Source organism: Doryrhamphus excisus, linkage group LG2 (assembly GCF_037039965.1).
Source record: "Doryrhamphus excisus strain RoL-2023G ecotype Guam linkage group LG2, RoL_Dexc_Guam_v1.1, whole genome shotgun sequence".
NCBI lineage: Eukaryota > Metazoa > Chordata > Actinopteri > Syngnathiformes > Syngnathidae > Doryrhamphus > Doryrhamphus excisus.
In genome coordinates, this window is record NC_136358.1 from 28,998,078 (window position 1) to 29,019,349 (window position 21,272).

Below are 21,272 nucleotides of genomic sequence, written 5' to 3' on the forward strand. Positions count from 1 at the left end.
CAAGATGTATAAAATAGCTTTATTTCTACAACATGAGAGAAAAGGTACACCCCTGCCTGAAAGCCAAGCATTACAATAGAAGACGTTAGACGTATTTGTCTAACAAGTCCATGTCTGCCGCTGTCAGCACTGATGCACGTTTTGGCGGCGGGCTGGTCTTTGAGCCGCCCCATCTTTCCGGCAAGCGTTTCCTTTTGGACGTCCTGACTTGATGGTTGGCTGAGGAAGATAAGTCGGCGTCTGGGGGGACGCTGCCGCCGCCGCCTCCTGCTGAAGGTTTGTAGAAGTGCAGGTGTTGCTCCTTCTCCAAGGTGGTGGCTGCAGCTGCCGGTTTCTCGCCTGACGAGGATGCGTTCAGCACCTCTCGGATGAACTTCTGCCTACCGACTAAAAGTTCAGTTTGAGTGTAAAGAATTCTGTTGAGTTTTTCACCGCACTTTTTTTATTGGTCCGCGGCTTATACTAAAAACAATAAAAAAACAAAGAATAAATTCAAAATATTAAAGGGGATCTTTTTGTGTGTGTGCTGTGCTCCAAGAAGCTAGTTTATGCTATAGGGGTGGAGCCTAACCAGAATACACTATTGGGAACGGCACAAATGACAAATTACATTTGTTATTTGTAGAGCCAAAGATGTCCAATTGCAAATATTATATGGCTAAACCGATTTTAAAAAATGTAAAAAATATTCAAAAAATAAAATATTATCAATATTAATTTAATAATATAAAAATATTTAATGATTCTTAATTTGCCCAGAGTTCACATTTTGTCATATGCCCATCCCTAATTTAAACTTGTGAAGCGACTATCAACTAAAATATATTTTCTTAAATTACACTTCAGACTTTCAGAGAGTGAAAAACTTACAGAAGCGAAGCGCCGATATTCTGGATTCTTCCAGTTTTTTCTGTTTGGGCATTTGCGCTCCATTGGTTTCCCACTGGTTCACCACCTGATCATTTGAAGCACTTTTTGGTTTTTACAGAAGCCACACATTAAACAGGACAACATATGTTTAAAAATCACCTGTTCTGCCCATCCCTGTGTTTTACATGTGGAGTGATCGAACGCATCCAGTGGTTTCTCTGAGTAAATTAATCCCAGCATCTCCCATATTGTCGATTTTAATCTCGTTCCAAACTGCAAAGTTAAACAAAAAGTTGAATCACAAGTTGAACACAATGATAATCAACCAGCCAGCCTCACCTTCATACTGGTCCTGGAGGCATCAAGGTTTTGTAGTTTGGGGAGACATTTAAGATACCTGAGAGCGCTCTCTGAGATGGGATTGTCTGCATTGGAAGGAAAAAGACTTTTAATCCGAGATACTCCACTAAATAATACAGTACTACTGTCTGTAGTGCTATTGATGAGATGTTATTGCAGTTTGATATGACATTATAATAAGATGTCAACTAACCTGACATATCCAGGTACTGAAGACTGTCCAGTCCTTTCCTCTTCATCCTGACCGGTGCCGTCAGTCTTTGCAGGCCCACGTCTGACAGGCCGTTAGCGCCGATGCAGAGCTGGATCAGGCAGCTAAACAGGAGAAGAAGCGTTTTCACGTTGAGGACGTTGGACCTGACAGTGGTGCGTTCTTCACCTTGCCAGCGAGCTGGATGTCAGGTGCAGGAAGATCTCGTGGTTGTCTCCTAGTCTGCAGCCGAACAAGTCTAAACTTTTCAAACTGTGGAAGGTTTTGATGTCATCCATCCTCTCGCTCAGTAAAGGAAACCTGCAGGGAACCGTGGAGATAAGATGCAGCGGTAAACTCCAGCCAGTCAAAGGACCGAGAAGATGCTACCTAACTGTTATGTATTTCATAACATGTACTGTACATGCTTTGTTTAAACCAGGACATTCAACTGGTGGCCTGCAGGTACAAACAGCCCATGAATGACATCAGATCAGCCCTTCAGTCCACTTCAAACACTCATGTTATGTAGCCTAGGTTCTCCAAGTGGGGGATGCATGACGTCAGGTCTGAGGTCTGAAGGGGTACCCGGCTGTACAAAGTCCAGGGTGGAACCCGCCTCTTGCCCGAAGACAGCTGGGATAGGCTCCAGCACCCCAACCCTTGTGAGGAAAAAGTGGTAGAAAATGAATGAATGAATGAAAAGGGGCATTGAAACCAACCTATTCCTGAGGCAGAGCGATCCCAGCACCATGCCCCCGTAGGCATCACTGAAGAGCTGCAGGGCTTTAGGAGAAAGGTCCGGGTTCAAAAAGACCCGGTTCTCCTCGGCGGCTGTAAAAAGCCTGTCCCCTATCTGCTCGGGGAAGCCCACCAGGGAGTCCACATGGTGGACGTTGTCAGCTATGAAGAGGAGGGCGATGTCGAAGAGAGACTTGCTGCTGTATCTCAGGCTGCCCTCTGCGTTGTAGGTGAAGACAAAGTGCTCCTTCCTCTGCACAAACGGGTTGGTCCTCCTGCACGACGAGGCCGGCTTGGGTGGTGCGAGTACAATGTCACTGACACGACGCAGCTTGCCTCTTTCCCGTACGTAAATGACGTCGCTGTCCATGTTGGAGGCCATTAATTCAACTCACCGAAACATTTTCACGCTTTTGCGCCAAGCCACCTAATTAATGCGTTCATTACAACAGCCCTCATGTAGAAGCCTTGATGAAATCATCAGCAATGTCATTGGTGTCTTTGAAATACGGCCATGCATTGAAGTTATTCGTTATTTATGTTGTTTTTGTCCGAAATTCGAGGTCCAAATGTTGAGCCAACATTACAAGTTGACCGACTAGCATGTTTAGCTTGTTTGTGTCACAATAAAAGTCCATAGTAAAAGACACAATTGTTTTTTCATCACCAAACCTTCACACGACATTAAAAACAATATATGTTACTTATAACATATCTCTGAATATATAATGGCTATAATGTACTAAAATAAAGGAGACATTTGAGATAAAAATCCATTGATGCCAATTACTTTGAAAGAACTAAAAAGGAAGCTGTCATGTTTACACGGCTCCTCTTCCTGATCCTGCTTCCGTCAACGTAGCTAAAGCAAACTCGACATTATTTTTGCAAGATTGTTTGGAAAATTGTACATTGTGTGTATTGTTGCGGCCAAATCTGTATGTTAAGTTGACTTAGACTTCGGAATATTGTTGTATTCTTTAAAAAAAGTATTGTAGCGTCAGTGTTTCCCGCATGAAGACGTGCTAGCTAGGTAGTAGCCCATTTATAACACTTTTAAACGCTTTTTCTCTTATCTGTCGTGGCAGCAGACACATTAGGACACTCTGAATCTCTATTTCTGGTGGTGTTGTTTTTTTTACTTTCATAGGAAAAAGAACGATTGCTTTGGTGTCACTTGAACTCATAAAACATTAAGTTCCTGGCGGATTGATCGGTGGTTTTCGTGTCAATGGCAGCAAACGACCCATTCCAGTTTCAAGGTGGGTGGCCTCAGTTGTCTCCATGTATTTACACTGCAGTCTCATTCTTACAAGCCTTTGCAGAACATGAGCAAAGTTTAGTATTACACTTACTGTTAATGACCGTACTATTAAAGTGCTCAATGTCTTTATTTCAGAATTTGAAGAGAGCAGTCTGCTAGCAGCTGGCAAAGATTCAACCACCATCAGCATCGAGGACGATTTAATCAATTCAGAGACATTGAGAAATCCCCTCGACCTCACTTCTGATGGCGGCGACGACGATCCGCTCGCCAGTGATGACAAAGCTGAGGTGAGGTCAGCAAAGAACCGTTGAATGCTTGAAAAAGTTGTATTCATTTATGTTTTTTCGTCCATTGAAGCTTCTCTCTGGTCAAAAGAAAAGTATCCCTTTTTGGACTTTTGAGTACTACCAAATGTTTTTCAACGTGGACACACGTCACGTAAGTATAACTGCCATTACTACGTCATGAAAGTGTGTACGAGACGGTAATGGACTCGTATGTCTTTTAGGTTAAGGAAAGAATCATAGGATCCGTGCTGCCATGGCCTGGAAAGAACTTCATTCATGTCTACCTTCGTCGAAATCCTGATCTCTACGGTTCGTTGGCAGATCCATATTCCTGTTGATGATATCAGACCTTTTCAGCTTCTGTGGCTGATATCTTGATCTGTCCCCTTTTAGGGCCATTTTGGATCTGCACCACTCTTGTATTTGCCATTGCTATCAGTGGGAACTTGTCCACCTTCCTGGTTAATTTAGGCAAGCCAGACTATAGGTACACACCTGAGTTTGGAAAAGGTAAAAGTCCCCAGTTTGAGGTCTGCGGGAGCTTAACATCCCACTAACTTCATCGGAAATGCTTGGTTGTGTTCCCCCAGTGACCATAGCGGCCATGGCCATCTTCATCTACGCTTGGCTGGTGCCGCTTGCAGTTTGGGGTTTCCTGCTCTGGAGAAACAACAAGATAATGAACTTGGTGTCGTATTCCTTTATGGAGATTGTCTGCGTGTACGGATACTCCCTTTCCATTTACATTCCTGCCGTGGTAGGTTTCCCATACACAGTCACATTCATGCTAGGATTAAAAGGAGGATCAATTACTGCTTCCTTGTTCTTGTTCATAGGCTATCATACTATATATTATATACGTACATAAGTGAGGACAAAGTTGTTGCAGACAATTGTTGCTGCAAATATGTTGCAGTATGCACGTTGCAATCTTGAAATTGTTTGTTAATGTGCGTGGTGCATTTCGCAAGACATCTGTATAAATGGCTTGTGTCACAGCCGGTGTTTTTTTTTTAGTTTTTTTCATCTGCAGCCTTCTAATTTGGCTGGTGATGAATTTATGCAGCTCTATGATTTTGTTTAATTTGGGCTTATTTATTTTTTTTATATACATTTATTTGTGTTCCAAATGATCCTGCAACAAGCACGAATGAATTGTTGGTAGCTGCCAAGTACTATTATGTTAGTTCATTCCCAGTGGATTCATTGCCCCATTTAGAAACCAGACAACATGACAATTTTTTTTCATTGGATTGACTGAATGTTGCATGAACATGATGAAATAGCTGCATGGCCTTTGAGGTAAATACCGTATATTTGATCATGTCATCCCAACAAGGTTCTGTGGATATTCCCATTTGAGTGGCTGAGGTGGCTGTCCATCCTGCTGGCGCTCTTCCTGTCCGGTTCTGTCCTGGTCATCACCTTCTGGCCCGCAGTGCGTGACGACCAGCCCAAGATGATTGCGGCCGTGATGTCGGCCATTGTGGTGCTCAATGTCCTCCTTGCTGTCGGTTGTAAGGTAAGGCAGACAATCATTTTCACAATCATTTTTCTGAAATAATAATGATTTGGGGTGCATGAGAAAGTGGAAAGGAAAACATAGCTCTTTTATAACAGCATGTTTTTTTTTGTATCAATTAGTATATGTCGCAACAAAGCCGCAATAGAGCCAGTGTTGTAATATCAGTCAGGGGCAAAATTCATAACCAGCATGAATAGTACTGATGTCTTGATGGTAACACTCATGACTTTCACACTGCATTTTAAAGCTGCTGCATGCTGACAACTCATGATACTTCAAATCTTGGGGATCTGATTTAAATTTTGGGGGTGATCTGGATCACGGACTCATTTGATGGGTTGACTGTCCTCATTTGATGGGTTGAGGGTGGGAAGTAGTGTGCCATGTGACCTGGCTCTCAGGGGAAACTGAGATGTGCGTGTCGCCACTCTCAGGGTGTCACATGTCTCCTCGCATTGGTGTAATTAGTCCGCACAGTAATCAACAACATGGAACTTTGACAATGATTGTATTCTTCTTCTTCTTTTTTTTTTATTCCTCCCTGTTTTTAGGCCTATTTCTTCAGCAAAGCAGAGCCGGTCCTAAAACCCGACACGCCATCAGCATTATCAGCCATCCATGCCAATGCCACAACATGATAAGCAGCCATTGTTTTAAGGTATTCCCATCGTCTAATATCTGCCTGTACTTCTCTTCACCTTGCAGCCTGTTTGAGTGTCTCCGGTTTGTGTTTGCGCAATCCAACACCACACTTCCTTTACATGATTTCTCCTTCCCCAAGCATGTGTTGCTGTTTTTTTCCCCTCTACCAACTTGCAGGTTCTCCTGTTGCCTTGTCAGAGAGAATTGGGTTGCTGTGGGGATGAAGTCATGGGCCGTCTGGATTTCACCTCCACTCGCACCTGCCGGCCCAAAACCCGACATTTAATGCTTGGTTTCATGGCTGACGATGAACATTGGTACCAGTCCTCTTCTTTCTACTGGGGTGGGTTCTGAACTTCCACAAAGACAAACGTACGGTGGCGCACCAGCAGCCCAAACTTTACCAATTGTTGGCCTTTGCAGGCATCTATTTATTGAATATCAGGGGAATGGGATTTGGAAAGGATTACACTGAATTTTCTCTACTGATGAATGTATTTCATTTTCTTTAATATAATCATTCAACACTGTCAACAAATACAAAAAGTACAAAGGGGTATTAGGGCCATACTTCAAACAGTAAACATAATTTAATGAGGAGTACGCCGTCATTTAAGGGAATAAAGTCCTGTGGTCCTGATGTTCCTTTGTCCAAAAAGAGCATCCTAAATGCATCTTTTATTGAATTCTTTTGCTTAATGACTAACTTGGATCAAAGAATGGAGTTCAAGAATGGAAAATTCTATTTCAGTTACAAAAATGACCCCCTTCTGATTGAATGATTCGGATTCGTCCAGAACACAGAATGTCCGTGTCATGGATGATGCTTACAGCACATAAAGATTATAACTCCAATAAACCAACTTTAAAATCCCACACTTGGAGGCAACCTGACTTCTTTTTTAATCAGCAGCTGACTGCGTTGACACCACCTGGCACATTTCAGCACTTTGGCATTTTTAAATATTTATGCAGCACGAGCTTGTAACTAATAGCTCCCAACTGTAAAAGTGACATTTCACAACTCATCCATCTTAATCTGGCATGCCGTCTGAGGGGGGGGTGATGCGGCACTGTTGGCAACTACCTTTGGCTTACCCAACGGGGACACTACCTGCCAATAGTTATATTAGACATATTTGAATTAGAGTTTAGATTCATGAACAAAATAGGAAGAAGAAATTGTCACTTGAAACTGTCAGAGATGCTGGCGCCCTAATTAATGGTTATTCTAGCCTCAGCTTTGAGTTACACTGGTAGGAAACCCTGTGGGAGGAATGTCACCTGCCCCAGTCTCAGGCTGAGGCTCAGGTGCGCCGTTGGGGATCTCACCGCATGATGCCCAAGGATCTACCGTAACAGGAGCAAAAATGACTTTGTGAGATCCCATTTGTTGTTGTGCTTTGCGTGGTGATCGCTGGGATGGCCTCCTCCAACGGCAAAAGTGACAGAGCGTCCAAATTCGAGACCTTAAAGCTGTTGGAGAAGTGCAGGCAGGAACGAGATGATGCCGTCCACAGGGAAAGCGTCCTCAGGGAGAAGCTGAGGCAGTACGAGTCCAGGATGCGCTCTACCGAGGCCCTCAAGCAGAAACTGAAGACCTTGACCTTAGACAACAAGGAGCTGAGGAAGCAAGTGAAGGCCCTTCGCACGGAAATCGGCCTAGAATGCAGCCCCAAGTTCAACGGCAAGACCACCAAGGACATCATCAACGACCTGCAAGAGAAGGAGCGTGAGTGCACCTCGCTGGCGGACAAGACCAGCAAGCTGAGTCTGACCCTCGACGACCTGACGTCCGAGCTGGCTAACACGGTCACCTCCAAGACGCTTCTGGAGGAGCAGGTGCAGTCTTTGCAGCAGAACCTCAAAGACATGACCAACAACCAGCGGCGCCTCCTCAAGCTGTGGGAGGACAAGAAGACCCAGCGGGAGCAGCAGGCCCTCCCTGCCATCGCGCTAAAACCAGGACAGAAGCCGATTGCCCACAAAGCCGTTCAGACGGACATGTCCATCAGCTCAACACAGAAGCTTCCCGCCAATGCCTTTGAGTCCAAATCGTTGACCCTGGACGACCAAAAAACTGCTTTGGAATTTTATGGGAATGGCTATCATCAGGAGAAGTCTTTAATGCATGACGAAAGTAATGGGATTCAGAACTGAATAAAATTGCACTTACTCATATATGTATGTATTTGTGTAGATATTAGTAAATGACCTTATCATTTCAGCAAGTCTCATGGGTGTGTTTGTCATGATTCCTTATGTCAATTACTAAAATGTTTTTACCGAAATATCCTAAATATATCTGGATATATAATGTTTCATTCAGATATTACTCATATTCCGTAAAGCATTCCCCCAGTTAGCTGACAATAAACGCTTGATTTTGTTTCGGGGGAAAACGTTTTCTTTTCAAACAGGAAGTGATTCGGACACCCTTAGCGATGCCAGGGGTCCTTTCGAGGTCCTGTGAATGTGGCGCGGCATGGAAATTTGAGTTGATGATGGATAATAGTTTTTGAACAGCAGAAAAGTCCGAAGGACTACTTTTGATCTCTACTAGAGTCATGTTTTCGGATCAAACTTGTTGGTTTGTCCGCAAGGTGAGTGAATTTGTCTTCCAAAAGGCCGCTTTTGTTTATATACAACTAAGACACGGCGTTCGCGAAAATGCTAACTATAGACGCGTTGTTTATGCTAGCTTACGTTTAGCTCCGTTAATCTTTACATGCTATCCAAGTTCACCTATGTACACATTTTTCGTGGTTTGTGTCTGTGAAAAGATATAATACACTTGTAGGTCTTTTAATGGGGGCCGTAAGCTTTGAGGTGAATATTGTGGGAGTAAATGATTCCATCATTCAATGATAGACTTATGAAATGGGAAATATAACAGGAGATGGTCTCCAACGTCCAGTTTTTTTTATTAGGCTGTAAAATACTTTTAGAATACACCTTCTGTTATGTTGTAACTGTTACAATGACAATAAATACATTCTATTTTCTTACCTTTGCTGTTCTATGAAGTTCCACAGAAATGTCAATGATCGACACAAGCGTTATTTCTTCAGGTGATATGTTGGAGGGCTGCGGCCAGTATTGCCTGGGCTGTCCTCCTGTTGCCGCCCACCACGGCCGTCTTTGTCATCCTCAGCAGATTCAGTCCTCTCCTCCCGATCAAGACCATATCAGGTCAGTAAGCATATTCATATTGAAGTTCTTCAATCTCCAGTCAAGCTAAATGTCTTGCTTTTCCTTCTTCAACAGAATGTTTGTCCGTCATGACGAGCACGAGCACCATTTTCTCCTTCGTCTTGCTGTGCGCCGTCACCGTCATGGTTGGATTCCTGATCTTTGAGTATTATACGGGTGAGCAGAGTTCAAATCTTTTATTTTTGTTGAAAACCGAGGCGCCACATGATATGATTTATGTTCCCCTTAGTGGTCCCAAGCATCGCCTGCTCCAAAATTGCCCTTTTGGCTCAGCTGCTTCACCCACGCCACATTGTCAACTCCCTGGTCCACTGCGTTATGGGCATCATTGTGGCCTGGTGCGCCGCCGTCACCATCGGGGGCAGATATGAGATGTTGGGATATCCGTGTGCCCAGAGTGAGGGGTAAGCAAGTGGGCTCTAAGTGGCGCTTGTTATGCTAACACATGACTAATAATGGTCTGAACAGGCCCACTCAGGTGTGTCTGAACGAGTACCATCTCGTCCTCTGCCTGGCGGGAGCCTTCGTTGGCTTTTCCCACAGTCTGTTTGGTGTGATCCACAACATCAACTATGTCTCCTTCCACGTTGTTCAGGTGCGTCATGCCAAAGTGCCTTTAGTTGTCACTAGTTAGTTTGGTGAACTTTAGCATTCTTTCTCCTCCCTTAGCAATACAAGTATCTTCGCTTTAAGTCGTCCCTGCCACTTGTGGTGAAGTGCAGCGCCACTCAAGCACTCTACTCCGTTAGGAACTACATCATAGTGTACTTCTTTTTGGGTAAGCCCGGCTTTAAACGACCTTCGCTGTCATTGTCTTGTGTTGAGTAAATCAGACATTGCTGCCATCTTCATGCTTTGTGTTTGCAGGTTATATTCCAAGAGAATGGATCTGTAAAACTTTCCATCTCCACAGGGACAGGTCAGTGCATTCAAGCAAAACTGTCACCGCCCTCACGGCGCTTACACCCTGATGCTCGTCTTCCCCTCTAGCTCCGCCCATCGTCTGGACACCATCGCCGGACTGCTGGACTTGTCCTTGCTCTACCACCTGTGGATCAGCGCCACCTTCCTGCTCTTCAGCTGGTACATCACTCTGCTCCTCTTCAGGATCTTTGTCACTGAGGTGGGTGCCCACACACACACGACTGTCAGTCTTTGTTATGTAGACATTAGAGGGCGGAGTCTTCTTAATTTGTACGTATAAGAAAGTGGTAAATCAGCCATGTTTGTCTTAAGATGTCATTAAAACTCTGGGTGTGTTATTTGAAAAATCTGGGTGTTTTCTTCCTGCATTTACCCCCTTTAAGGTCTATCACAGAGCTGTCAGTTTTGACATTTCAATTAAAAAACAATTTATTCATTTGTTTATTTTGACACATGATGATTATAGATACAGTATTTTAGATGTGATTCTGTCTGTGAAGCACCTACAAAGCTATATACGTGATGATTTGATTAATTACAATGTAATTGATGGAATGATGACCCTTTTGTGCAGGGATACATATTTCCAGTGCAGTCATCTTTTACTGAGGATGTGCACCAATGTCTTCCCAAAGTCCTGAGTGAGCCCCAGCCGGCTATTTTAAAGGTAGCCCGTTAGCTTTCTTCCACAAGTCATGTAGGTTCCTGTGCCTCACCTTGCATGTTCTCCCCCATAAAGTTCCTTGCCCTGCAGGACTTGGCTCTGCTCTCTCAGCACTCTCCACCACGTCGTTTTGAGGTGTTCAGCCTGAGTCAGCCAGGTTTGCTTGTTTGCACTGATTTTTAACGTTTGGTATCCTTAACGTAGCATAACATGATGGAAATGTCCATCTTTCCTCATCAGGTGGTCATCCTCACAACTGGAACTCCATCAGCAGGGAGTGTCTGTCGCTGCTGGCTGACCTGACGCAGCGACTGGTGGCGTATCACGACAGCGTGGCGACAAACGGCAGGGCCAAGTCTCTGTCCACAGGGAGTGAAAGGAAGTCCTCATCAGAGACGTCCACAGGTACCTTCTGTTCATTTTGGACATTGGGACTGTTCTAGCTGTTAGTTAGTTGGTGATGACGTGGCTACTAAGTTTATACATTTAAGCTTGGCTTACATTAAAGGATCCCAAATGTTTTTGATCAAAGTATCTTCAGGCCTGGAGGATGTGATGAGTCCGCGGCCCACCACCTTCCTGTCCAAGACGCCAGCGTCTGTCTTTGCCCCCTCTGTCGGCGGCGTGGCACAGAGCCCCCTGACCGCCCCTTTCACACCTCCCAGCCTGGACAGCCCCTTCGCCTGGTCTGGCCTGCGTCGTCTCACCGCTCCTGTGGATCAGGGCTCGCCGTGGCACGGTGCCGTGCAGAGCCCCCATGTCATGAGGAGGGCCCCCAAGCTGTGGTCCACCTCCACGGGTGAGCGGACATGCGGTGTGCATACAGTAAATATCTTGGCTTCCTTACAAGTCAGTTTTATTTGTTCTTGTGTCATTCCCTTGCTCCAGATTCACAGCTCAGCGGCAGCCTGGAATCGTCGCCTGTCCCCCTGCCCGGTCCCAAGCAGGACGCCCCCAAACCCAACCTTCTGGCCCAGTTCCTCCACAACCGAAAAGAGCAGGTTCGTAATGTTTGCATGCCGCCAGGCGTCACTTTATTTACTCAACGTCTTTGTAAAATGAATGGATATGTCTATTTTTGGCAGTTTTTATGATAAAAATAACACAATATGAAAAGCATGGTAAACACATTAAGGCTGTCATGTTTTCATTGAAATGCTAACATTTGTTTTTCATCTGTGAAGGTGAAAACCTACCTGTCAAAGCGGGTGCTCATAGCCTACCTGTTCAACAAGGTGAGCTCACGACTTTGTCACTGGCAAGTTGGACTGGAACGCCGCACTTCACCCGTCTTCCTTTATCACACAGCTTCCAGAGGCCTCCAGTGAAGCGCTCTTTGCCGACAGCCAGGCCCACATTTGGGCTTTAGAAGGTAAGGTTGCTTACCTGCACATGCACTTTTTTATCTAACATGCATTGCAGTATTTGGCATAAAAGTATTTATTGGTGAAATACATCACAGTTCCAGAAGCATCATGTGTTCTTTAGTTTGAGGCAAGAGCTGCTGCTCATGTCGGCATCAGTGATATGAGTGCTGGACAATGTCGGTATATCAGACGCGGGTAACAAAGCCAATATCCATATTCATATCCATATCCCAATATCCAGCATCACAAGTCATCGCTGTCAGTACATTCCTTACCTGATCATAAAACCTGGCTTGCAGGACTGTCCTACCTGGTCCAAGCCTCCTTCTCCGAGGACCACTTTGGAGTGGTCCAGACGGCGTTACCCAGCATCCTCTCATGTATGCTGCTGCTGCAAGAGGTCAGCTTGCACTATTTATCTTCAGTAGCATGTTCGTGGTGAGAAGCCATCCTTCTGTTCCAGGCAGTCGACCGGCACTTCAAGCTGCCTCATGCTTCCACCAAACCCGTGAGGACCACCGGCAGCATGGGAGACTCGGCCTACAAGACGCTGCGCTTCGCTCTCAGGGCTGCACTAAAGACGGCCATATACCGAATAACCACCACCTTTGGAGATCACCTGAAGTAAGTGCAGGAGGTGCTGACATTTCCAGGAGCGCCGCATTAACGTTTTGTTTTTGCACTTCAGTGCTGTTCACATGTCGGCAGATCATCGCAAGAGACTGCAGCACTTTCTCCACTACAAAGAATAACCTTTTAATGTCCATGTCCAAGCACACCAACTGGGAAGACAACAGTCACAGGTCAGATGCCTGTTTGTACATATTACCTTTTTTTAGGACTGCTATGCTTTGCTAAATAAAAATATGATGTCAACAATACGTTATTGTTTGGAGTCAGAGGAGGAAAAACCTTGGCGTCGCTCAGGAGGGAAAGACTCTGCCGGTGTCTTTGGGTGGGATGCTTCGCTGACAAAGATGCTGACCTATAACCCGGAATAAACGCTGATATCAATGTAGCTGGATATTCAACAGTTCTTTCTTTTGCAGTTTGAGCACCTTCAACTTTACTTGAATACTTTGAAAAATGTTTGTATTGTGGAACAATTACAACCTCCTATCAGGAAGCTGCGTTTCTTTGAATTGAGGGTGAAATCTAGATTCATCTCGATGCGTTTGTTGGTAAAATCGGTAAAATCTGATTTAAAAGCCGTTTTATTAATTCCCCAGGCGCCATGAATGCACCATCATTATATGGCCTTTTGTATTGAATAAATACGGAAGCCGTGAGGCACATACAACTACTAGTAAAACACATAGCAGCGACGAAGTTTCTATATTTAACCCCCCCGCAAGGTTTAAATGGTATGTTCGGAAACACTACAGATTCGCAAAGAGCGGCGGGAAGCTCGACAAAACGTCCGTCATTTGCAAAGAATGTCGCGTTAAGAAGCCGTCCAACGGCAGCACCCCCCCTTAAAAAGGGGACACCACAACACGGACAAGTCTACCACCACCCCCCCCGTCTAGTTCCTGGTCGGACACCGGGGAAGAACCAAGCAAATCAGGTCAGTGGATCTTCAGCTGCTTTCCTAATTGTCCAGAAGCTATTTGTCCGTCCCTGCAACAAGTGTGTACCCCCCCCCCCCCCCATTTTAAAAGGGTAGAAGTTGTTTTCCACTTTCTGGTCCTCACTACTGTATTAGCCTAGCTAGTTCTAGCTAGCTCATTCATATTAGCAGACAGGAATATAAACAAACATTGAATCCACTGTTGAAAGTGTCACTTTAATTTTTGATTTGAACTAAATGATTATCCCATCATATCATATCGCCAGAAATTCCATGTATCGTTAAAGTATGGTATCGCTGGCAGTGCATCAGATGTGTATGGAATCGTCCTCAGTGCTGATATTCACACCCATATTACTAAATATTGTGGATTTTCATTCAGCTTTTCAGGTCATGTGACAACAGAAAATAAAAATGCATTGTGAATAGAAAATGTGAGTTGTGGATACCAACATTTTGTTCTTGGGAAAACAAGCCTATTCCATATGTTTGGCTTTAAATCAGTATCTCTTAGCCATTTTCATTTTGTAAGAGACCACTCCTTTAGACATTCTATGCTTAAATGCTTAATTTAGGACTAATACGATAATATGCCGTAGTCAACAGTGATCATTTATTCATTTTGAAAAACAGCGAGAGTGGGCACCATGTTCAAACACGTCAGCATCCTCCCATCAATCAACAGTACGGTCTTTGTATTATTGTACAAACGTTTGACCATATTTCCAGCTCAACTAATTTTACAATGTGACCAACTGTGGTGGCTGTGGAAGATAAAGTTTCACAATTAGAATTAAACTGTCAAATGAAGACCAAAGATGAAATAGTTGACCTAAACAAGAACAATGAACACCTTTAATACTGCCATCGAACAGTAAAGGAGGGAAACAAAAAGGGCGTCAAGTGTTTTGTCCTGGTATCCAATATAAACCTCTGCAACCAATCAAATGTATTGTTTCATTTTGGAATCAAACAGCATTTTCTAAATGTTCATTTATTCATTAAATTTTAGATTTTTTTTTTTACAGTTTTCATATTTATATTATGTACACAAATTCAAACTACATAACTCGAGTTCTCGGAAAACGAGAAAAAAGCTGGACTTTATGGCTCACACAAAAAAGAAGTGGAAAGCACACTTGTCCAAAGCATGTCCCCCCCCACTCCCATCTAGCCTTCCGTCCACATTCTCTTAGGACTGAAGATTCCGGGTGCTTACAAAAACTCATGATCTGCTTCTACTTCCACACTGGGTTAGAGACGCCAAGCGGAACAGGAGAACGTCCGAGGAACGCTGAAGCCGAGCAGCCAGCCGCTCCACGTGCATCGTGATCGAGGGTGGAGGAAAGGCTGTTGGACGCAACAGAGTGAGACGCCTTCCTTCCTTCCTTCCTTGTGAGTCCCATCCAAGAGCTTTAAGTGCAACAAAAATATGCCAAACAAATTAGCCCCGTCTCTCCCCCAAAGACGGCCAAAAGAATCAGTTAGTGCACGTTTTGCTTGTCCAACTCCGACATCCCTGATTCAAAGTGCGCTCAATGGTGGGGTGGGCATGGCCAAAGAAGGAAGGCGGCATACGGGAAGTCACACAGGGGGCGGGGCTACGTGCTGGTGTCGGGTGTGAAGGTCGTTCCGGGTCTGCTGAGACGTCGCCTTGTGTCAGATTCCACGTGTATGTGCCAGAAGAAGTGCCAGTGTATGAGCGCCGTCCGATGAAAAGCACACATCTCCATGTCTGGCTGCCTTTTGGACACCACATGTGGAGATGTGTGCTTCTCCAAGGGCCATGAAGTGTACTTTATGTAGGTGCACGAATGCACCGTCGCTGTCCAGTGGAAAACATGTATCTTTTTTTTTTTGTTTTTTTTTAAACACGTTTTCCCATTGGACTGCGACTGTGTATGCGCTTCAGGAGGACATGCACTGGACATGATCCGGACCCCCCTCCTCTTCGTCCGAGGTGTTGGGCGAGCTCCAGGACTCGTCTGTGTCGGCGTCGGCCCCCTCGCGGCGAGTCTAGTCACAATATTAGGGACAGTGAGTCAACAATTACGACGGTACGCCACGCTTGACCGTGTGTGTTCGCAGTTACCCTGGGGGGCCGCCTGTTCCTCATGTGCCTCATGAGGAACCACAGCAGCTGCGTGTCGTACTGGTCGCTGTGCCGCACGCTGTCCTCGTCACGCTCCCGCTTGTTCTTCTTCATCACCTTCAGGTGCGGCAAACAGATCATGCTAATTCAAATATAATCAGCAAATACGGAAAAACAGGTAGCAATTTGCCAGGAAAAACTTATGAGGATAACAACGAGGAAAACATTTAGTTGGAAAAAGACAAATGAAGTTGTCATTGTTGAAAAAGGTGATGATGAGAAGTCAAAATGTTCAGGGAATAAAGTCATAATTACGAGGAAAACAAGCTGCAAAACAAATGTTCCAAGAATAAAATACATTTGTAATATTATGAAATTACAAATTTCATAATACAAAAAATGACAAATTGTCATTTTAGTTGGGAAACAAGTTTTAAGCATTATTTTAAAGAAAGTTGAAATATTTGGAAAATAGGAAAAAAGCAAAGTTGATACCACTAATACTTTTAATATTAATATAAAAGTTCCATCCTTTTCATTATCTGGAAAAAACATAGGAACCCCCCCACCATCAGACAGAAGCAGTTACCTCTTTGAGGCCCTTCAGTACGGTGGGGGTCTCGGCGGTGGGCGCCCAAAGTTTGATGTCATGATCCAGGCCGCTGGTGGCCATTCCAGGCAGGTGGGGGTGCGGCTCCAAGCAGTTCACCTGCGTCACATCGGGACGATGGAGTTCAAAGGGCAATAGTAATATTGGTTAAATGCGACATTCGGTAGCGTGCGACCCTGATGACACCTTTTGGTCGTATCATGTGACACTCACCACCCCCCCGATGTCCCCTTCCATGAACTGGACAATGCGAGCCGAGTGTTTGTCCCACAGGTAGATGTGTCCGCAGTCGCTCCCGCTGACCACGAACTCGCTGCACGGACCGTAGAAGTTGACGCCTTTCACTAGCGGGAAGGAGGCAGAGGAGGCGTTAGCGTCGGTCGGCGTCAGATTGGTGGGGGCGTGTCCCACCTGTGGCGTTGTTGCGGTGTCCCTTGTATCGCCTGCAGTAGTCGGCGCCGTCACTGTGGTTGGAGTCAAACAGGTAGATGTCTTCGTCGTTGTAACTGGCCAGCAGCTCTGCACACATCAGCAGGTTCAGCGTGCTCGCCTGCTCGTTCTACCCGAGCCGTCGTTTTACCTGAGCCGTCGTGACTGTACACCAGGCAGGTGATGTTGGTTTTGGACTCACTGGACACCAGATGTGAGGGGCAGAACTTTTTCAGCACGCCGTTGTTGTCGTTCTCGTTGATCTTCCTCTGGTCATAAATCCTACAGAGCGAGTCATCTCAACGACAAAGACGTGGGACCACCCAGCCCCCCCCCCATCATCATCATCAGGCATACCTAACATACTGATCCCTCCCGCCGACAGCAAAGTGGTGCGTCTTGGCTGGGTTGACAAAGATGGTGTAGAGGCCCACCTTCTTGTCGCCTTCCTTGACCACCACCAGCTTGCTGCCACACGGACCCAAACACACGGTAAGGCATCGGTTTGCTCATCGTGTAACACGGCAGCATCTCCATAGACCGAGCAGAAATGTGTTAAGTCAACAAGATGGCTCACTTGGCGGGCCGGTCCAGCCTCAGGTCGATTCCAAACACGACGGCGTCTTCTCCTGCTGACAAGAAGGAGCACGGCGAGTCAGGCTCCAGGGCCAGCTGGAAGCAAACAAAAACGGCGAGAAGTGACATATGACGGCGTGTGAACCAGCGTGTCAAATACTCACCTTGTGGGCGGCGCCTTTGTGCTGCGCCACTCTCTTGGTGTTCTTGCAGCGCTGTGTGGCGGACAGCTCGGCCACGCGGATCTGACCGTCTCGGGCGCACATGGCCAAGGTGGAGTCGCCGCTGTGGGGCAGGAACTTTGCCTGGAGGTCATCAGCGATACGGTTTTTAGGCACGACACTCGACTGCTACCTTGCTAACTGTTATTCACGGAGATAATACTGATTATTTTATTGCGGCTGTAAACCTCATTGCTTTGTTACCAAGTAGGCCCATCATCGTGATGAGGAACACATCGGCTCTCATCTCATTCAGCCTCTTTGTGGAGGCGGGGCTGCGTCTCACCTGAAAAACATTGCTCTTGTGTCCGCTGTCAAACTCCAGCTCGGCGCGTCGTACGGCCCAGTCCCAGATGACCACCCTCAGGTCGTCACTGCCGGACGCCAGGCGCGTGCCCGACGGGTTGAAGTGCAGCGTGTTGACGCAGCCGGAGTGCTTCTCCAGCCGGCCCTGCAGCTCCAGCCTCTGCACCAAGCCGCGGGCGCCACACACCCGCCTCACGAACTGCGGCGCATCCCGGCCGATCTCCCTGGAGCGCAGCGAGGGGATGGCGCGCCACGCGGGACCGCGCAAGTCCCGCAGCTCAGCACCAAGCCACGCCTCCATCGCCTCGTTGTCATTGTCTTCGTCGTCGTCGTTGTCGTCCTCTTCGTCTTTCTGTTCTTCCTCGTCCGAGCTGGAGGAGTGGGTGGTGTTGTTGCCGCCGGCGCAAGGTCTGTTCCTCTTCCTGCCGGCCCTTCTTCCACTTTCCTTCTCCTTTGCCCCATCTTGTCCATCTCCTTCGCTCTCTCGCTCACCATCCTCAGTCAGGGAGTAGAGGCCGCTGCCATCCATGCTATCTGTGTCTTCATCATCCACCTCTCCATCTTGGCTCGCCTTCGGCTCACTTTTCTCCGACACGTTCTTGTCTCCGGATGCTTCTCCTGTGTCTTTTTTTTAAGAGGACACCAAGAAGACAACAATTTGATTAATGCTGGCAAACTGAGAAGTTAGACATTTCAGACTTTTGGTAAATTGGTGCAATGTTAGCCCCCCCTCCTAAGGACATTATGGAACTATTATGGGACGGTGTAATCCAACACACTAGCCAAATAGACTGGACTCCCTTCACATTCTTTTGTTATTGTTGCGTTAGCCAGAAGAGACACGTGTATGTGTACCACCTGCGCCATTTACGACTCTATGGTTATAATCACACTTATACTTGCTACGGGCGCCACAATAGATAGGTAGATGACATTTACTACAATTTGCACCTTGAGTTTCTAGGATATTTTCTACCTTGCACCATCACATAGTTAGCATGCACACAGCCTTTAGCAGCACAGATTTTGTTTTTTAACCTTCTTTGCTTCCGCAGGCATCCTCGTCTTTGTGTTTATCATCCCCCGCTCCCCCCTCTCCAGAAGGCCCTGCAAAGAACACACACCTGTCAGAAAAAAACACCCCCAAACAAAAGATGCTGACTGCGGTTCAATACCATTGACCAAGGTGGATTTGCCATCAGGTTCCGCCATCATGTCCGTTTGTGTGCTCCTCGTCTCCACCAAGGTGAGTCTGTCAAACACACCAAAAACGCGAGTCATTGCAACTTGCAAACTAGTCAACTCTAAGAAGTTACTGTTTTTCATTCAAAGACATGCATATGCCGCCTGTCAGGTCATCGAACCACCACGCTCAAGTGCAGAATTCCCCCACAGACGCTTTATGACGGCATACTGAACACAACAGTTTTAAACTGACGCGCAGGCCTGTTTTGGTGGCATTCCTGCACTACTCCCCCGTCCCTCCACAAAAGGCGACAACAGCACAACGGAATGGCAATAACGTGACAAGGTAGCATATGCAAGGTTAGCGAATATCAACTGCTGGCATTTTTTGTTGCTAAACACCTGTTTGGTCTCACACCCGCAAGCTAGCGCGGCTAACTAGCTAGCTCAACTCGCAGGCCCGGCGCTCGGCACTTCTTTAGCTCAGTCCTAATCTTTTATTTTTGTGGCTTTGCTTTCCTCGCCGCCCAGCAAATGCCTCTAGCGGGCAGACCGTGACGGAAAAAGACGCCACATTGTTGACGGCGAGCGTCAGCGTCGCAGCAGCGAGAAGAAGAAACAAGGTTGACTGCTCTGTTTATGTTTTGACGGTTTGAGCTGCTGCTTCTTTTTTTGGGCAAACTTCCGGTGACGTATAACGCCTTAAAAAAAGCAGCAGCAGCACCGCCGAAAATAGGACTTCACTCTCATCTCCTTTGGTCTTTATTAAATACACACTATATCACAACGCTAGGTAGAGAGAATTATTAATATTGTTTGACAGTTGTGCTTCTTGTAGTGGTATGTCGTCTTTCGCTGGTATTATCGAGTTTATGTGGGTCCCACAAATAGTACCGGGGAGAAACAGGTAGGCCAAAACATTTTCCTGCAACTTTCAGCAACGTTTCTTTTTTAGTCACCATTCCGTATAATATTTTTTAAAACATAATGCGTTGCACATGTTGAAAAATAAACTCTCGTGTATATGACAGTTGTACCTCTGGTTCTACTTCCGCTGACTTCATTGAGTGCTGGAATCAGCAGGGGACTTATTTTTTCAACCAGGCTTAACCATACGTTAACTTTAAAGGCTCTGTTATCTCGTTGTCCAAAACTCTGTTAACTTTAACTGTCTGTTAACCTTACATTGTAGTACTTGTAGTGCCAGGGGGTTGGTACATAAATCATCCCGGAACTATTGGTGTAGAGGGTGTTGCCACCCGGTGTGTGCATCGAGTTGGAACCTTCTCACTGCAATTACGCGTGTGTGTTCATGTTGTGCAAGAAAATAAACAATAAGAACATCTGTTTTCTTGGAATAATCGTACATTGAGCTATTTGAGGCTATACTAGATTGTATATTTATGAACTTGCAATTTGAGGCGATAGTTCCATTGTTGTTAAAGCTCTCCAGGGCAAATGTAAGTATAGTGTCTTTTTAAATTTATTCTGTTTTAATTTATTCCACCCACGACCCGCCTCCGGGTACGCCCATTCCGCCGTGATTGGTCACACGCCCAAAGTGCTTCCTAACTATCAACATATAAGGAAGTCCGCCCCTCTGTGACATCACAAAGGAACAGTTTTACCACGCCTTTTGAAACCGAGCATTTGGAGCCATCCCAAACTTCTCTCAGAGCTCACTTTCAATTGTGCAAACCCATCTTTGGCATAGTTTCACACCAGAATACAACATTCTAACAGCATTTATAGGGCAGGAAAGTGGAAAAAGCATCATAGGTCCCCTTTCAAGAATTTCCAGCAGATTTTATAGCAGGTAATAGTGCCTTTAGCGCCCACAACAGGCTCCAGCTACCCTGCAACTCCAGTGAAGATAAGATGAGACTTTATTTACATTTTGCAATAGCAAATTGTAGTTCTAAAACACTTTAATTGATAAATATAGTTGGCACACGTTCACTAATTATCCACTGGGAATTAAATGAATACAAGTATGTAATACTTCATCAGCTTTATTTCCATCACACTGTTAAAAAGTACAGAAATAGTACACAGAAGCTGACATATGAGTGAGAAAAGGGCAAATATTATACGACACATATTTACATAGAATAACTGCATCATTTTGGTGTTTAAAACGCAGGTTACAATTTCCAGTGTTGCGTCCAGGCCAGTAATGCTAAAACTTGTTGTGGGCTCATCCGGTGTGAAACAGCATGGGATACGTCAGCTT

General features: G+C 45.6%; 5 protein-coding genes across 8 annotated transcripts; 3 read left to right on the plus strand and 2 right to left on the minus strand.

The window, feature by feature from the left end:
• Window positions 1-2: 2 nt before the first annotated feature.
• On the minus strand, window positions 3-2,780 carry lrrc42 (leucine rich repeat containing 42). Its single transcript, XM_058061300.2, has 7 exons — window positions 2,143-2,780; window positions 1,610-1,741; window positions 1,424-1,545; window positions 1,210-1,295; window positions 1,030-1,143; window positions 871-955; window positions 3-387 (listed from the first exon to the last, which is right to left on the minus strand). The coding sequence occupies exons 1-7, from the start codon at window positions 2,541-2,543 to the stop codon at window positions 86-88; spliced, it is 1,242 nt and encodes a 413-aa protein (XP_057917283.2). The 5' UTR covers window positions 2,544-2,780; the 3' UTR covers window positions 3-85.
• Window positions 2,781-2,975: 195 nt separating this feature from the next.
• On the plus strand, window positions 2,976-6,758 carry yipf1 (Yip1 domain family, member 1). Its single transcript, XM_058061302.2, has 10 exons — window positions 2,976-3,194; window positions 3,312-3,423; window positions 3,561-3,715; window positions 3,786-3,866; window positions 3,937-4,024; window positions 4,109-4,225; window positions 4,306-4,472; window positions 5,055-5,237; window positions 5,792-5,898; window positions 6,060-6,758. The coding sequence occupies exons 2-9, from the start codon at window positions 3,393-3,395 to the stop codon at window positions 5,876-5,878; spliced, it is 909 nt and encodes a 302-aa protein (XP_057917285.1). The 5' UTR covers window positions 2,976-3,194; window positions 3,312-3,392; the 3' UTR covers window positions 5,879-5,898; window positions 6,060-6,758.
• A 148-nt stretch (window positions 6,759-6,906) lies between these two features.
• On the plus strand, window positions 6,907-8,162 carry LOC131110007 (uncharacterized). The gene has a single exon (XM_058062646.2). It carries the CDS (start codon window positions 7,305-7,307, stop codon window positions 8,040-8,042), a length of 738 nt encoding a protein of 245 aa, XP_057918629.2. The 5' UTR covers window positions 6,907-7,304; the 3' UTR covers window positions 8,043-8,162.
• Window positions 8,163-8,312: 150 nt separating this feature from the next.
• Window positions 8,313-13,120, plus strand: ndc1 (NDC1 transmembrane nucleoporin). 3 transcript variants are annotated; one of them, XR_009120737.2, is made up of 19 exons: window positions 8,313-8,485; window positions 8,954-9,074; window positions 9,150-9,251; window positions 9,325-9,499; window positions 9,564-9,690; window positions 9,765-9,873; window positions 9,963-10,014; window positions 10,086-10,218; window positions 10,594-10,686; window positions 10,759-10,840; window positions 10,924-11,088; window positions 11,216-11,482; window positions 11,572-11,684; window positions 11,868-11,918; window positions 11,992-12,055; window positions 12,350-12,450; window positions 12,514-12,674; window positions 12,739-12,853; window positions 12,947-13,089. XR_009120737.2 is itself a non-coding variant. In XM_058061297.2 (18 exons), the coding sequence occupies exons 1-18, from the start codon at window positions 8,450-8,452 to the stop codon at window positions 12,800-12,802; spliced, it is 2,016 nt and encodes a 671-aa protein (XP_057917280.2). In that variant the 5' UTR covers window positions 8,313-8,449; the 3' UTR covers window positions 12,803-13,120. The 3 variants fall into 3 exon arrangements, 1 of the variants encoding a protein (XP_057917280.2); XR_009120736.2 differs by having other exon boundaries at window positions 12,951-13,082; XM_058061297.2 differs by having other exon boundaries at window positions 12,739-13,120.
• A 1,093-nt stretch (window positions 13,121-14,213) lies between these two features.
• On the minus strand, window positions 14,214-19,726 carry dcaf8 (DDB1 and CUL4 associated factor 8). 2 transcript variants are annotated; one of them, XM_058061299.2, is made up of 13 exons: window positions 19,442-19,726; window positions 19,030-19,106; window positions 18,893-18,961; window positions 17,835-18,478; window positions 17,492-17,632; window positions 17,329-17,423; window positions 17,109-17,219; window positions 16,903-17,033; window positions 16,734-16,841; window positions 16,536-16,666; window positions 16,302-16,421; window positions 15,713-15,829; window positions 14,214-15,636 (listed from the first exon to the last, which is right to left on the minus strand). In XM_058061299.2, exons 2-13 carry the CDS (start codon window positions 19,067-19,069, stop codon window positions 15,529-15,531), a joined length of 1,815 nt encoding a protein of 604 aa, XP_057917282.2. In that variant the 5' UTR covers window positions 19,070-19,106; window positions 19,442-19,726; the 3' UTR covers window positions 14,214-15,528. The 2 variants fall into 2 exon arrangements, with proteins under 2 accessions (XP_057917282.2, XP_057917281.2); XM_058061298.2 differs by lacking the exon at window positions 19,442-19,726 and having other exon boundaries at window positions 19,030-19,410.
• Window positions 19,727-21,272: the final 1,546 nt, after the last annotated feature.